At 38.6% G+C, this 17,326-nt stretch overlaps 1 protein-coding gene across 1 annotated transcript in view; it reads left to right on the forward strand.

The window, feature by feature from the left end:
- The first annotated feature begins 382 nt into the window (after window positions 1–382).
- LOC125231394 overlaps window positions 383–17,326 on the forward strand; it is a 31,625-nt gene continuing 14,681 nt past the window's right edge. The window contains exon 1 of the mRNA XM_048136876.1: window positions 383–2,537. Within this exon, the coding sequence (XP_047992833.1) occupies window positions 383–2,537 (2,155 nt within the window). The remainder of the gene's footprint in view (window positions 2,538–17,326) is intronic.

The raw sequence follows: 17,326 nt of genomic DNA on the forward strand, positions 1-17,326 counted from the left end.
GTTGTTTGATAAACCAGGAACATGAATGATGGCCTCTTCCAGAGTACCTCAGCAATTCCCGTCAACTTTGTACAATGCCACGTCAGCAAATTTTAATTGATCCTATTTTGTTACCAACATTTAGTAATATAATTCGACTTTCGTAAGATATATACAGGATAATTGTTATAATTAAGAAAATATAGATACTAGAGAACCTTAATGACGAAATAAAACTTAATAAAATCTTAATAAAAGCTGGAGAAGATTTACAGAAGACATAGACAGCTACTCAGAAGGTGCGAGGGTGGTAAAGCTGTTAGCTGGAGACCGGGCGTGCCAACTGGGGAGCCTAAGAGTGGACGGAGACTTAATCACAGAACCGGAGAGGGTACTGAGTATTATGCTGAGCACACATTTTCCGGGCTGTGAAGAGGTGACAGAGACAGATGAGCAGTTAAGCCGGGAGGAGGCCGACTGGGAGGGAGCAGCGGAAGTGGTGGAGGAGAGCAGGATAGAGTGGGCGCTCTTCTCCTTTGCACCCTTCAAGTCTGCGGGTCCGGACGGAGTCCTACCGGTACTACTGCAGAAAGGGTATGAGCACATAAAAGACGACCTACTGGAACTATACAGGGCAAGTATTGCTCTCAGATACATTCCAAAGGTGTGGAGAGAGGTAAGGGCGGTCTTTCTACCTAAACCAGGCAAGAAATCATATCAAGAGGTCAAATCATTTAGAAGCATAAGTCTATCGTCTTTTGTCCTAAAGACCCTAGAGAAGGTGATGGACAAGCATATTAGAGAGAAGGTCAACTGCAGTGAACACCCGATTCACGGGAATCAGCATGCATATATGGCTGGGAAGTCAACGGAGACGGCTCTTCATAACCTAGCTGTGCGGGTAGAAAGGGCACTAGAATCAAAACAGTACGCTCTAGGCTGCTTCTTCGACGTGGAGGGGGCCTTTGACAGGGCTACTTTCCAGGCCGTTGAAGAGAGTCTAGAGAGAGAAGGCATCCGACCGACATTAGCGCAGTGGATAGGCAGTATGCTTAGGTGCAGGTCTATAACGGCGGAGTTGGGAGGTACAACAAAGACGATTAGTCCCAGGAGGGGGTTCCCGCAGGGAGGCTGCTTGTCACCCTTGATGTGGTGTCTACTCCTGGATTCTATGGTAAGAGAACTCAACAGGGGAGGCTTGTATATGCAGGCCTACTCTGATGACGGAGTACTACTGGTGAGAGGTATGGTCCTTAGTGTCATGAGGAACATAATGGTAAGAGGTCTCAGGCAGGTACTGGGATGGTGTAGAGGGAGAGGACTGGATCTCAATCCGTCGAAAACTAAGCTGGTGTTATTCACTAACAAGAGGAAAAAAGAGATGGAACCCATAAAGATAGAGGGTGTAGAATTAGAAATGGTAGACGAGCTCAAATATCTGGGTATTACTCTTGACAGTTCACTCAGATACGGGACTCATATCAGAGAGCAGACGGCTAAGGCCATAAGAACGCTGTATCAATGTAAAAGGGCAGTGGGGAAGAACTGGGGACTGAAGCCGGGTATGATCCACTGGATTTACAAGGCTATTATCCTACCCAGGGTGCTATATGGGGCAGTGATCTGGTGGCACAGGACCCATATTGGAGAATATCGGAAGAATCTGACAAAAGTACAAAGACTAGCCTGCCTCATGACGACGGGGGCTATGAGAACCACCCCGACTCATGCTATGGAGGTGCTGATAGGCTTAAAGCCCCTTTGGATTGAGGCAGAGAAGAGAGCCATGGAACAGTGGTACAGAATGAAAGCATGTAAGGAATGGAGAGGAAGTTGTGTGGACAAGAGACATGCAAGAGAGGCACTATCAAAACTAGAAATGCTGATGGCCAATAATGACCTCATAAAGAGGGAGGAGATTTTCGATAAGAAGTACAGGGTACATATAGGAGAAAGAGACAACTGGAAGGTAGGGGTCGTGCACCCAACGACTATATGCTTCACAGATGGCTCTAGGAGAAGCTCTACAAAGTTAGCAGGGGCGGGAATAGTAATCCCGAAACTAGGAGAAAAGGTGTCAATACCACTAGGGAGATACACTAGCGTGTTTCAAGCAGAGGTATGTGCCATAGCGCGCTGTGCACGTATAATAAAAGAAAGTGACATACAAGATGGAGCCGTGGTAATATACACTGATAGCCAAGCGGCGCTAAAGGCTCTGAAGAGAATATCGGTGACCTCGTCCCTGGTGAAAGAATGTAGGGAAGAGCTCAACTCGATAAGCAAGGATAGAAGTGTAACGGTTGCGTGGGTACCGGGACACCAGGGAGTTACAGGTAATGAGAAAGCGGACGAGTTGGCAAGGGCGGGGGCGGAGACGGAATTCTTGGGTCCGGAACCGGCTCTGCCGATGTCAGCTGACGTCACGAAAGGAGTCATTGAGAAGATAAAAGAGATGGAAGCACAAAGAGACTGGGAAAAAGAGACCAGTTGTAGACAAACGAAGATGATGATAGAAGGTAGAGACCAAAGGAGAACTAGGTATCTTTTGAAACTAGGTAAGAATAGTCTAAGAATGTTGACCGGCATCGTAACGGGACACAACACTCTCAACAGACATATGAAGTTAATAGGTATCAGTAGCGACGAATCCTGTCCACATTGTGGTAAGGAGGAGACTAGCTTGCACTTACTAGCAGAATGTATCATGTATGCGGCACCGCGATATGATACATTCGGCAGAGACAATTTGGGAGAAGATGAACTCAAGGATGTCGAACTTAAAGATGTCCTTCTGTTCTGCAGGAAAACAAGAAGATTTGAGGAGAGAAGTGTGGGAGGGCAGCCGGGACAGTAACCTGCAGCTCCAACTCCAGGGAATTGGGCTGAATGAACGCACCAGCGATCGACAGCCCGCCTGTATCCGGCCAGGCGTCCCTACACTACATCTACATCTACATCTAATAAAATCTCAATTCATCAACAAAATCTTGGTAACAAAATAGGAATTAATAAAAACAAATTTAACTTTTCCCTTAATTTTTGTACAAACTTTTCGAGAACTGCTGACCTGCATAAAATGAATTCAATAATTTAAACATTTTTAACAAAATTAGTACCGCTGGTAGATATAGTACGTAATTTTAATTCACTTTGCGCCACATTAAAGAATGTAGTGTGTATTAATATAAATAGAATGACAATGCCATTTTTTCATAACCTACATATACTAATTTTATTACATGATTTATAGCCCATTTAACCTGACTTATACGCAAATGAATGCGTCAAATTACATATCAACAATTCAGTTCCGCAGCTGGCTGGCGTCTAATTGCATTGTAATTCGTTCGCGACCGCGCCTGTGTTTCTGTCACCTCATTCCCCAAATTAATGACAAACAGAGTCCCGCCCTGCGGCTCTAAATGTCGCCGGGCTGTTGTCAATGGCTAATTGACTCCGCTAACCCTTTGTTAGTATGTCATTTGGAATAGGCTAGTTAACGTGCGCCGTGACACGCGGATATTTGCCAGCTCAGAGGATGTCATCTACCTGTGACTCGAGTCTGACCTTGACATATTCAGTAGTGTTTGTGTAACTTACTTTGCGATGTATCTCGCTGGAATGTTTTATTACTTTGAGAGACATGTATAGGCAGTAAGTTACGCTGGTGCTAGCGTTTCTTGTCAGGTCGAAACTTTGGATGTCCATCTGTACTGAAAAACGTCGTTCGATACACGTGCGAAAAGGGAATTCGTAACTCGTGTCGATTCCCTTCGGTCGTGTTTTAATTTATCGCCACTCGTTTCAACTTCCTGTTGTTCGCACTCGTATCGAAATGTACAAGTTTATAAAAGGTTAAAAACAACGCCTACATGCGTATTATTTTTCACAATTTAATTTCTCATAATTGGTCGTATGTCATATTTACAATGCTAAATCCAGGTAAACTCATAAACCTAAATAAAACTCCGTACGTTCCCAACACAAAAGGCCGGCTCTTATATTCCGAGCGTCTCATAATATTTGCGTTCCTATATTTTTTAGTCCGTAAAGGCAACATTATATATGAATCACGTGTTATGAACAAAGTTGCAGCTGGAGTACGGAATTGCTTCTATCTCTGCCCTCGTTTGTATATTACACGATGTAATGTACACCTACATACGTATACATTACATATATTTTACGTTTTAAGTTAGGTTATTTATAATATGAATAATAAAAACATATAACACATATAAACACATTATAAAAATATCTAACCTAGGGTGCCGCCAGCAGCGGCGCAGGGCTGCAAGCTGCCGGTGGTTAGGGCTGCAGAGAGAGGAACCGTCGAACTATCTGCACCGTGTCCAAGATCACCGCCTTCTGCATCTGACCCTTGATGCAACCACCTAGCGAGAGTCTCTCGAGATGGTCGAGACTCTTCGCTATGAGACCGTCCGCTGAAACGACTATCGGGACAATGATCGTCTAATCAACATCCCACATGGCGGTTATCTCGTAGGCCAAGTCTAGGTGGACTTGTCCTTCTCGGCTTTCACGAGATTGCCATTATGGGGGATGGTGATGTCAACGAAATATCAATGAAACTTATTATTATTATATATGCAGTTGAAATTGCTCCTCGGCTTGGTAACTTTTATATAAAAAACGAATTTCAAAGTAATCAGAGTCAACATTACTGGATGTGAGTTAGAAAAAATAAAACCTACATAGGTAAATTATCTAGAGGTACAACACGAAGCCAATCATTAGTCAGTAAAAATACTATGGATAGTAGTTTTCGGTAATCAAAGTTGTACTCGATAATTTATTAGTCGAAATTGCCTGGTCAAAGGTCGTATGTACCGCAAATGGATTGATCGATACGCACTTCACCGATCTTTTCATGTTACGCTAATGAGTACTAGTATTTACCATGGGGATAAACATTATGAAATTGAATGTCATTTCAGACTTCTTAAATAGATCTTAGTTAATATTAAGATATGTTTAAACACAAGTAAGTTCGTATATTGAGGGATTCATCATCTGGTCCCTGGTACAATACGGCTACACATCGTATATTTTCACGATAATATATCGAATGTCTTGGACGTTATTCAACTTATCTCTCACTTCACCTTAGTGTCTCTTGTGCTAGTTAGCCTCTAATATTTATGAGTTGTTGAAATACGTTGTTCGAAAATGAAGTGACCAAACGGTTGTAGAAACTTCCCAAAACCCATACTAATATTATAAATGAGAATGTGTGTGTGTATGTTTGTTTGTCCATCTTTCACGGCAAAACGGAGCGACGAATTGTTGATATTTTAAGTGGAGATAGTTGAAGGGATGGAGAGTGACATAGGCTACTTTTTGGCTCTTTCTAACCTCACACTTCCCTAAAATGGGGGGTGGATTTTTGTATGAAGCATTCCACAATTTTCGAAAGCGAGCGTAGCCGCGGGCAAAAGTTAGTTACATATATTTTCGGTGTTGTTTACGCTATTCATGTCTAAAATATTCCGCGAAGTCAAAAGCTCATGGACGATGCTCGGGTGTCGTACGTGAATTCCACACCTCCGTTCATTTGTGTATGAAATACCTAGTGCAATAAATAATTGCGTTGCTGGATCCAATATGCGGCTGCTCTCGATTTTACGCACGGAAATATTGGATTTTGCATAACTTTATTGAAAGATTTTTTATTTACCGTGTAAAACATGGTTTTATTCAGTTGCTAAAAAGTGTTACTTTACATATTCTAAAGCGGATTGTTAAGTTTTTTTTTTGCGAAATAGTCAATTTTACCCTGCTTTTTAATTTATTTGCACACACTATAGAGCATATTGCATACTAGTGAGAAAAAAGGAAGTTCCAAACGAGTGGCGATAAATGAAAAACATGACCAAAGGGAGTGTTTTAAATCGACACGAGTTACGACTTTCCTTTTCGCACGTGTACCGTACGACGTTTTTCAGTACAGATGGCCCTCCGAAGTTTAGACCTGGCATATAATGAACCACTTCTCGCACTAGTGCGTAAAAAAACAACATATGTACTGAAAAATTAGTTGTGTAGTATTAGTAGATGTTAAATTATAATAGTAGATTACGTTTACGATACAAGTACGAAGAAGAGGAAATTCGAAACGAGTGGCGACACGAGTGGTGGCACGTGTATCTGTATACGTGCAAAGAAGGAAATTATACGACGTTTTTCAGTAAATTCGAGGTTTCGACCTGGCCCCGTAACCCAATGGCATTTCTGCGACGCGAAACGCCACCGAAACGCCGCAGAAATGTAGTCTGGCTCTTTTGCGCTAATACGCAAGAGCGATAGAGATAGATAGCTACGAAAGAGATATCGACGGTGGAAAATATTATTATCGTGAGCGTTTGTGCATTCGGCTACGCACACTGAAAATAAATGTACTAGTTTGTGTTGTGAAGTAGTGTTGAAAAAAGGCCCATAAATATGAACTGAAATAAATACATAATTATTTCTCGTAGGTAAATCTCTGGATTTCGTATCGCTGGCCAAACTTTAAAAAATATAATGGGAAATTTACCAGCGCAACGAATTAAGGCTGATTTTCCATTCACGTCAACAGCTGTAGACATGGCAGGGCCCTATTTAATAACAGATCGCCGGGGGCGTGGATGCAAAATCACCAAATGTTACTTGTGTCTGTTTATATGCTTAAGATATAAATGTGTTCATATAGAAGCTGTGAGCGACTTATCTAAAGATGCATTTGTGCTAGCTCTACGCAGGTTTATCGCTAGGCGCGGCAGACCTGCGGAATTGTTTTGCGATAATGGCAGAAACTTTGTAGCTGCAGCTAAAGAAATTAATGATTTTTTTAAGTTATATAAAAGTGACTTGTCTGAATTTGCAGCTGGTCAAGGAATTAAATTTAAATTCGCACCAGCTTACGCGCCAAATTTCAACGGATACGTCGAGGCCGGTATAAGGAGCGCCAAATTTCATCTTAAAAGAGTTTTGGGTAACACCCATCTCACCTTTGAAGAAATTGCATCCCTTTTTAGCCAAGTGGAGGCAATATTAAACAGTAGGCCTCTCTAGGGTAGGTTGGTAAAGTATTATCTATGTAGGTATTTTCAACAAGAAAGAAAGTTCTCAGGAAACTTGATTTTAAAATTATTACCTACATATATGTATTTTAAGGAAATTTTATAAAATTAGGTTTAATTATGAATGATTTATGAGGTATTACCGTAAACTGGGGTTACTTTGAGTCTTGGGGTTACATTGATAAAAAAATCGTTTTATTATTAAACGCTAATATCTACGTTTCCAAACGCATTTATCCTTTTTTTTAAGATCGGCAATATCTATATATAGTTACTGCCATCAGTTGGTCTGATGCAGTGAACAAGTATGGTCGCGAGCAGTGCGGATCACGTGTCAAAATATAAGTATAGTTAGTTGCTATTTTTCATGTTCAAATAACTTCTAAGCGAAAGTAGGTGAGCGTCAGGACCCCTGGACCACTACAGATATGTGATGTTTAGTACATACTAAAATTTAGTACCTATTTGATACTATTTGGCACCTGAGTACATATATTTGGTACCTCCACTGATATCGAAAAATCGAGCGAATAAAGTGGCCAGACATTCTGACGTCAGGATGTCTGGATCATTTTTGGTTTACATAGTTCTAGACAACATTACTAATTGATATCTTAGTCAATATTTACTACCTATTTGGTACCTGTCAATATATTTTTTTCAAATTTTTTTGGCGTACCAGAAAAAAGTTATGATGGAATTTAAAGTTGTGAGCCCAGCCGTGGCGTTGAAGTATGTAGCGCCTGTCAAAAGAATAGAGGCAAATCCGCCTGCCCTCCTGCGCGTCAACTTAAATAGGATTTTATTTTTAGGCACTCTCACATCACATCATCTCTACTGACTAGTGGCATTAATATAGTCGAAATATAAAAGTAATTAGTGTAATTACACTAGTTTTCCATTTTCCTCCTGAGAGAACCTCCTACAGTCTCAATAACGTCTAATCTCATGTCATGTCCCTGAGAGACATCTCCTGGCGGAGAAATTTGTAAATCAGTTTACCCCTGACAGCCGGTCATTTTTGCGACTGTTCAGCAGCTGTAGAGCTGTATGGCAGATTTGGCGGCATTGTGGTTGTAGGTACTGATAGTAGATGATTGATTTGATGTTTGTATTTATTCTTAATTCATAATTGACACTAATCGATGCAAAAAACAAATGTTACCGAAAGCAGTGGTTTATTTATATGATGAACCCCTATAACGGAGCTCGTGGACCATAGACTGGTCCACATCATCAAAATACATCCTATATACCAATATTACCAATGACGCTGTTAATTATAACAGTTTATGCTATTTCCCCTCTAGAATTTGCCCAACTGTTGCCACGTGTTTAGATCTCTCAGGAGGAAAATGGAAAACTAGTGTAATTACACTAATTACTTTTTCCCCTCACTAGCTCGAAAATACGTATTTTGTCCTTTAATACCAGCGGGTAAAAACGCATTTTATTCACTAGTGGGTAAAGTAATTTGACCTTGAATAAAGTCAAATTGACTGCTTTAAAATTGATAAAAGTAGGTGAATCTAGTTACAAAGATGATTTACCACCTGCGGAACTTCTGGAAGCAGTGATAAACGCAATTTTTGCGTTGTAGTTTCCTCGCTATAGCGAGGGGAAAAGTTTTGTGTTACACTCGGGTGCAAATGTATTTTACTTTTCGTGTGTTAAAAAACTCGCAAGTTCAGGATTCTATTCTCGAACCACTCGCTTCGCTCGTGGTTCAACTATAGAATCCTTTCACTTGCTCGTTTTTCAATTCCACACTCTGCGTTAAAATACAACTTTGCCCCCTTGTATAACAAATAACTATTATATTTCGACTATATTAATGCCACTAGTCAGTAGTAGAGATGATGTGCGAGTGCCTAAAACTAAATTCCTATTTAAGTTGACGCGCGCAGGAGGGCAGGCGGATTTGCCTCTATACTTTTGACAGGCGCTACATACTCCAACGGCACGGCCGGGCTCACAACTTTAAATTCCGTCATAACTTTTTTCTGGTACGCCAAAAAAATTTGAAAAAAATATATTGACAGGTACCAAATAGGTAGTAAATATTGACTAAGATATCAATTAGTAGTGTTGTCTAGAACTATGTAAACCAAAAATGGTCCAGACATCAGAATGTCTGTCCTGACGTCAGAATGTCTGGCCACTTTATTCGCTCGATTTTTCGATATCAGTGGAGGTACCAAATATATGTACTCAGGTACCAAATAGTATCAAATAGGTACTAAATTTTAGTAGGTACTAAACATCAAATATCTGTAGTGGTCCAGGGGTCCTGACGCTCACGAACGTAGTGGGTATTAAAGTAAAAGGTTTATTAGTAAATATGTGTATTGGCTTGCCAGAAGTGTGGTAAGCTATACCATTGTATTGAGTTTTAAGTCATTAATTCAAACTAGGGCAATTACTAATTTACACAATACATGGGGTAACATTGATTATACTTACACATAATTACACATGATTATTGTGTGATTATGTCACGGTACTTACCTATTGAGGCTGATAAATTGATCTCTCTTGTGATAAATATTGAGACAATCGCAAATAAAGTTGATGTTTCCAAGATGGTAATTTTTATTTTTGATCAAAGTAACCCTAAAGTAGCATTAAACTGTTGTAATTTTTGAACTTGCGAACCGATTTTTATCTTTCCTTGAGTTAAAATACTTCTGTAATATTCGATTACCATTAAAAACCATAACCGTATCATTTTTTTTCTTTTTATGTTAGAGAAGTTTAAACTTTGACATTGATCAATGTAACCCTAGTTTACGATATGACTGCGATGCCCTGTGGCTTATAACGTAATTATGTGTATCAACAATACGAATATATATTGTAACATAATTTTTGTTTGAAACACAATCTGCAAGTTTTTATTAGTCAATTTCAGTCTCTTATTTTATTGCGTCTTCCGTAATTTTATTTTAATTGCTTGTTACTGGTTGCGAGGTTATAAAGTCGCGGGTTCAAGTCCTGAGGGAAGCGGAGAATTGTTCCATTTTCCTTTAATATAAAATATGATCCTCTAATAGATTGGGGTGCGTTGAAATATGTTTTGAGATATTTTCATTAAAAAAAACTACCTTTTTGCCGCTTCTAAAGCGATATGCCTCTTTACCTCAAGACGTTTTTGCTGAGGTCCGTCAACTTCTTCAACGACGATTCTAATCTTAATTACTTATCTACATCGGCTTCTGTTGTTTGCTTAGTGGAGATCCAGAACAGTCATGGCACCTTCTGAGATGTCGGTCTGTCCAATCAACGGTTCGTGCTCTGGCCACTAGACCTTTTACGCTTTCTCAGTTCCCAATTTTGTAGTGGTATATTTGGCATAAGGCACTCTAAATAAGAGATGTTAAAATACTGACACATTGCAGACACATCGTAGTGAGCCATTGTCAATGTGTAAGGTGTCTCTGTAATGGTAAGCATAACTTCTAGGTACAACTGGTAAGCTAATCAGTAGGTAATCAGTGTAATCACTCATGTGATAAATGGCCTGAAATGACGGTACCCGTTCGTATAACCCAATTAACGGTATGTAGGTATGTAGGCACTTGTTTATTTTATTTTTGTAGTTAGAACCGAGAGATGAGAGATCTTCCGGAAAACAGATAGACACAGGAATATAATATGTAAACTTACGGGTAGAACTTTGCACTTTAGAACAAAATTACTATTAAATACATCCGTTTTTAAATAGTAAAAACACAGGTTTTAAGAAACCTTTTTAAATTGCAAGCAATTTTCGTAACTTACCAACACGTAGAGTTATTATTATTGAGATGATTAAACGCTCCAACAGTTACATGCTTTTCGCTGAAACTTGAGGACATGAGTCCGGTATATTATTTCCTTTATTCGGTTAAGGACAGATTCTGGTTTGGACAGATTCTGGTTACGGCAGATTCTTTTTATGGCAGATTCTTGTTTGGGCAGAAATACAATCATCGAAAAAAGTGTCTAGAACCCTAATAGAACTTTTTACAGGACTGCTCAAAAAAAGGAGTGTATTGTTATTTCATGTGTACAGTGAGCTTACCATGAGTTGTATTCGATTACGACTCTGGCAATCGAAAGTATGCTCGTCTTGCTCCCACCAGTGTGTGCCAGAGTCGCAATCGAATACAAGTCATGGTAAGCACACATAGGTATAAATAAATCAGCGAGAGCTCGGAATCGAGATTTTTTTTAATGAAAAACTGGGACGCACATAAATTAAAAAAAAATTCTACTGCAGCTTTGGCTGGTCAGAGTATACCAACAATTTCTACAACTTATGATTCTGGCACATAATTAATAAAAAAAAATTAAATTGACGTATTATATATATCTTATGTCCCTTGAAATAGCCGATAGCTCACAGTTTACTAGCTCGCGGTGGGACCAGTGCCTAACAGATTTTGGAAAAAACATACAGGGTGCGAGAAAAACATAATTTGTGACAAACTTTTTTTATGCCATTCGATCCTATTTCCATCCAGGATCAAAAGCTAGTATGGAACGAAAAAAAAATTTCCGGTTAGAAAATCCACAAATTGAAGAAAACTTTCCCCATACAATTTGTACGAAAATGAAAAATAAAATTGCATAATGTGATTGTTCTGATCGACTTAAAGTTTTTGGTCGCGACTGCCCAATTTCTGCCCAAACACGAATCTGTCCTAAAAAGAATCTGCCGTAACCAGAATCTGCCCAAACCAGAATCTGTCCTTAACCGAATAAAGGTATTATTTAATTTATCTCAAAAAATATAATCCTTGGCATAAATGGAAACGAATTATATCGAAATACTAAACATGATTTTGTACTTTTCAGGCCTGAAAATAACAATTTTCTGTAGGAATCTGCTCTGCGGAGAGCTTTTAAATTTAAATTGAAAACAATTTTGCTGCTGTTAATAGAGTGCCTTATATTTAACTTTACAAAGCGTAGACTAGTTCATATGTAAATATAAATAGGTAGGAGGAAACTTTCTCGTCCATGACGCTGAAAGTTTCTACATTATAACCGCAGAGCTAGGAATTGTTTCTGGATGAATTATATGCCTATATATACCTTTGTGTGCGCGAAAAGCGCTGGTGGCCTAGCGATATGAGCGTGCGACTTTCGATCCGGAGGTCGCGGGTTCGAACCCGGCTCGTACCAATGAGTTTTTCTGAACTTATGTGCGAAATGTCATTTGATATTTGCCAGTCGCTTTTCGGTGAAGGAAAACATCGTGAGGAAACCTAAGACTAACTCCAATAAGGCCTAGTTACCCATTGGGTTGGAAGGTCCGATGGCAGTCGCTTTCGTAAAAACTAGTGCCTACGCCAAATCTTGGGATTTCTTTTCAAAGCGGACCCCAGGCTCCCATGAGCCGTGGCAAAAATGCCGGAATAACGCAAGGAGGATGAGGATGATGAAATACCTTTGTGAGGCTATGTATGATATTTAATATATGTTAATTGATAGCGTAAAAGTCATTGAAATACAAATGTGGGATTATGAAACGAAATAATGAGTCAAATGAGTTTCATAAAAGGATGTACAGTGGCATACAGTACCCGGTGATAATATAAGGCCCACTGGTGGCCGAGCCGGGAATCGAACCTGGGTCTTTAGCTTACGCGGCTAACGTCTTTACCACTAGACCACCTGCCCGCCGTGGTAGACCCGGGTTCGATTCCCGGCTCGGCCACCAGTGGGCCTTGTCGTTTTTTATTTTGTGTATGATATCTATTTCAATGTTGCTATATATAGCAACTTAATGTTAAATTATATTTTTTCACATACCGGGAATCCGCAGTTTATTATTTAAAGTTACAATGTGATAAAAATGTATGCAACTGATACTTCATTTCCAAATAAAAATTCATGTCGACTGAAAATAGAATAGAGGAAAAATCGAATTTATTTATTTTGCATTGATGTTCGTTTGACTGTAATCGCAGTATCGGTTATTGATATCGTAAAGTAAAATAATAACGATGAAATATTATATAGCCTGTATATGTGCAGGGTTGTTAATATGGGCTATAAGCTTGACGTCTGACAATATAAAAATTGATTTAATCGAATACTTTTTAACGTCTATTGAGTTATGAAAAAAATATTTAATAATTTTATAGTATTTTATGCAACAGGCGTTTAAAGGAGGTCAAAAAAGACGAGTGGCGTGGGTAACAATTTGAGGTGAGGCCGAAAATTGTTATTAAGACGCCACGAGTATTTTTTGACTCAGTTAAACACCGTTGCATACAATACTTTTTCTACGACCATGCACTTACTTTTTAATAGTTTTCTAGAATAACTTTCGTGAAATTCGCACTGTTCCCTGTATTTTGACTTTTGTCCTCTGTAATGATCCTCTGTAATGGCCTCTATTTATAATCATTTGTTTTGTCTCCGCTGTATCTTTTTTCTGTATCTCTTGCTGAGGTGTGCCAATAAAGAGTATTCTATCTATCTAATCTATCTATGATCCTGCACTCACCCTGTCGCTCGCACTCCCTCGCGCCGCCGCCGCCGCCAGCCCCCGGCACCCCGCGCACCCACGCTATATCCCTTAAAGGCTACCTAACAATACTTTAAGAGCTATATCGTATGCGTGGGTGCGCGGGACGCCGGGCGGGGGCGGGCATCTTTTATGTAGGGTTTTAACGATCTATGCACGACCCTGTAAATGACGAATAACAGTTCGGGAGTAGAAAAAAATCTCAAAATGAAAAATTTGGTAATAAGTTTTGTTTATTTTGATGTTCACTGGGTGATAACTGATAATATTTAAAGTATGCACCAATAATGCACTTAGTTTGAAAACTGTACTTATTTTAACTGCAAAACCTTGGGACGGAACGTGACCATTAATACTTGAAAGACATCGTTATTAAAAGTTTCTTTATAAATTAGAACTTTGAGGACGAGAAATATTACTTAGATCGGACTTATTAACGACTGAATGACGTCGAATTCTATGTGTGGGTACTTACAGTACAACTACGGTGCGGTTTACTAGTAAAATAAATTTAATGAAGGCGTCATTTTCCACATAACTGTCAGAATTTTGTCGTATAAATTTATTTAAGTATGTGACAATTTAGTATAATTTTTTTTAAAATTCCATGTCATTTCTTTAATTTTATGATGCAATAAATGTACTGTATTCTATGTAAATAAGAATTTAGCATGTACATGTGTCGATTCGAACAATAGTTATTTGTTATACAAGGGAGCAAAGTTGTATTTTAACCGAGTGTGGAATTGCAACACGAACTAGCGAATGGATTCTAGGGTTGAACTACGAGCTAGCGAATGGATCCTATGGTTGAACCACGAGCGAAGCGAGTGGTTCGAAAATAGAATCCTGAGCGAAGCGATTAGTTCAAATATAGAATCCTAAGCGCAGAGAGTGTTGCAATACACACGAGGTAAAATAACTTTGCATCCCGTGTGTAACACATAACTTTTCACCTCACTAAAGCGAGGAAACACGCAATAAAAACAACTGGAATTAAGTCAATTTGCGTTTAGGTATTACAATTGCCACGATGCACCGACCTACACCACAAAAGTTTCAAATTAAGAATCAAGAAGAAAAATCTATTTGGGTGCGTTCAGTTTTACGCGTTTTGAGATTACAATGTTACTTAAGGTGCGTTCTGAATAAGTACAACGGAAGAGTCAAAAATACAATTTCTTGTACGATTTCAAGTGTTTTATGGTAAAATCATGTTATAAAATTGTTTAAATTTTATGTTTTTAGTCGGATACAATTCGATATGAAATTATTTTTACGTTCGCATCACATGATTTGTTAAGACAATTTCACGGGGAGAAAATTGTCCTGTCTGGGACATGCCTTTACGAGAAATTATATTTAAAAAAGTAACTAATGACACGTTCGGATTTCAAATATTCTTTGCACTCTTGTGGATAAAATGCGATTTTGCTATCTGTTTTTAAAGAATAAAAAAGTCCTTTCCAAGCTAGTGAGCTGAAAAAAGAATTAACTTCTGAAAATGTCAGTTTTCAAGATTTTTAACACTGTTGTTTATGAGGTTAGAGACCCTGGCCATCGTAGCAATCGCTTTGTTACTCTTCCACAATATGAGTAATGCGACATTGACATTGCATTTCGTTCGCCACGGAGGTTAAAAGATACTCGTAGTAACGTTGGCTATGCGGCCAATATTGTTCCGCTGCATGGAACTGAAAATTACATTCGTTGTATAAAGAAAGGAACCAAAAATACATAAGTACACTTTCCGTGAGATTTATGATATAGATTAGCTTATTATGATGATGATATCCTGTTATCCCTCATCAAGGACATAGGGCTCTCAGAAGGTATTTCCATTCTTCGCGGTCCAGCGCGGCCTCCTCCAGCTTCTCCGTATTATAAAACATCGTCGTAATCATAAACTTACAATTATAAGTAGTATGTGAAGTAGGTACAATTTCAATTCAATTTCAATGTTTTATATGCAGAAAAAAGGTTAGTTACCGGTCTTAAAATTATAGCAAAATTTCATTTTATCCACAAGAGTGCAAAGTAATTTCGTACAAATTTTAACTTGATGTCTTAAGCTAGCAAATATAATTTACCTATAAATGATGATTTTGAATCATAAATATTGAATAAATCGATGGATTTGATTTAGTTTGATTTTTTATAGTCAGTATTTTCTTCGTGTTGGTGTGGTGAACAATTTTGTGTTTCACTCGGTGGCAAAGTTTGTTTAACCTTCGTGCCTTGAAACCCTCGCAACGCTCAAGATTACACTTTTCGCTACGCTCGCGGTTCAATATTGGATTATTTCCCTCGCTCGGGTATCAATACTGCCACGTGCGGTTAAACAACTACTTTGCCCCCTTGTAAAACAAATAACTATTTTAAGGTATAAAAAAAAACGAATTGAGAACCTCCTCCTCTCTTTGAAGTCGGTTAAAAAGTAGGTGACGATGCCAAGTTTAATATTTAAATAGAATAATAGTTTATAACAGCTGAGCTATGTTTATATCGTGCATTGTTCACGCCACCATATTCACGTAGTCTTCAATTGTCGACGCCTTAACTCTTCACAATCCTCTGTACTTCACAAAATCAATACTTCGTATAATTTGTGCTTGTTTTGGATAGGTAAATACAAAAGATATCACGTTTCTTGCGTAACTTCATGCCTGTCTTATAATTGAAGAAGATTGGCTAACAAAAGCAACGAAGCTCATTTAAAGTTTCAATAACATTTTCAGGAATAACTTGTCAGTAATATACGTGAGATACGTGATTCAGTACTAAATACTTATATAGAACTTTTTTTTGTGTGATTTCAATTACTTGTAGTTGTAGGGATCTAAAATGCCGGCAACGCACCTACAACCCATCTGATGTTGTGGGTTTCCTTGGGTGAAGGTAATCGCTGTGCCCACACCCTATATTACCATAACATTACTTCTCCTTATGTGAACTCGAGCAGTGTCGCCGGTGTCATGTGTTCCTAACCCTTTCGGAAATACTGTCCTGAATTTATGTGTGTAAAATGTTAACCTTCCTAGTGTGCGTCAATATAGACTATAAAAAAACCGGCCAAGAGCGTGACGTGTGCGTAGGGTTCCGTAGTTTTCCGTATTTTTCTCAAAAACTACTGAACCTATCAAGTTCAAAATAATTTTCCTAGAAAGTATTTATAAAGTTCTACTTTTGTGATTTTTTTCATATTTTTTAAACATATGGTTCAAAAGTTAGAGGGACGGGGGGACGCACTTTTTTTTCCTTTAGGAGCGATTATTTCCGAAAATATTAATATTATCAAAAAACGATCTTAGTAAACCCTTATTCATTTTTTAATACCTATCCAACAATATATCACACGTTGGGGTTGGAATGAAAAAAAATATCAGCTCCCACTTTACATGTAGGGGGGGTACCCAAACAAAACATTTTTTTCCATTTTTTATTTTTGCACTTTGTTGGCGTGATTGATATACATATTGATACCAAATTTCAGCTTTCTAGTGTTAACGGTTACTGAGATTATCCGCGGACGGACGGACGGACGGACGGACGGACGGACGGACAGACATGGCGAAACTATAAGGGTTCCTAGTTGACTACGGAACCCTAAAAATGAATGGAAGACGTTTTACGTTATCGTTTATTATTAATAGTTCACTAGACTTCCCCACAATAAGTACAACCTTTTTTTATTAAATTTCCCGCGTTTTTCTATCATTAATAATAATTACCTACTATACCT

The sequence above is a fragment of the Leguminivora glycinivorella genome, chromosome 1 (genome assembly GCF_023078275.1).
Source record: "Leguminivora glycinivorella isolate SPB_JAAS2020 chromosome 1, LegGlyc_1.1, whole genome shotgun sequence".
Taxonomy (NCBI): domain Eukaryota; kingdom Metazoa; phylum Arthropoda; class Insecta; order Lepidoptera; family Tortricidae; genus Leguminivora; species Leguminivora glycinivorella.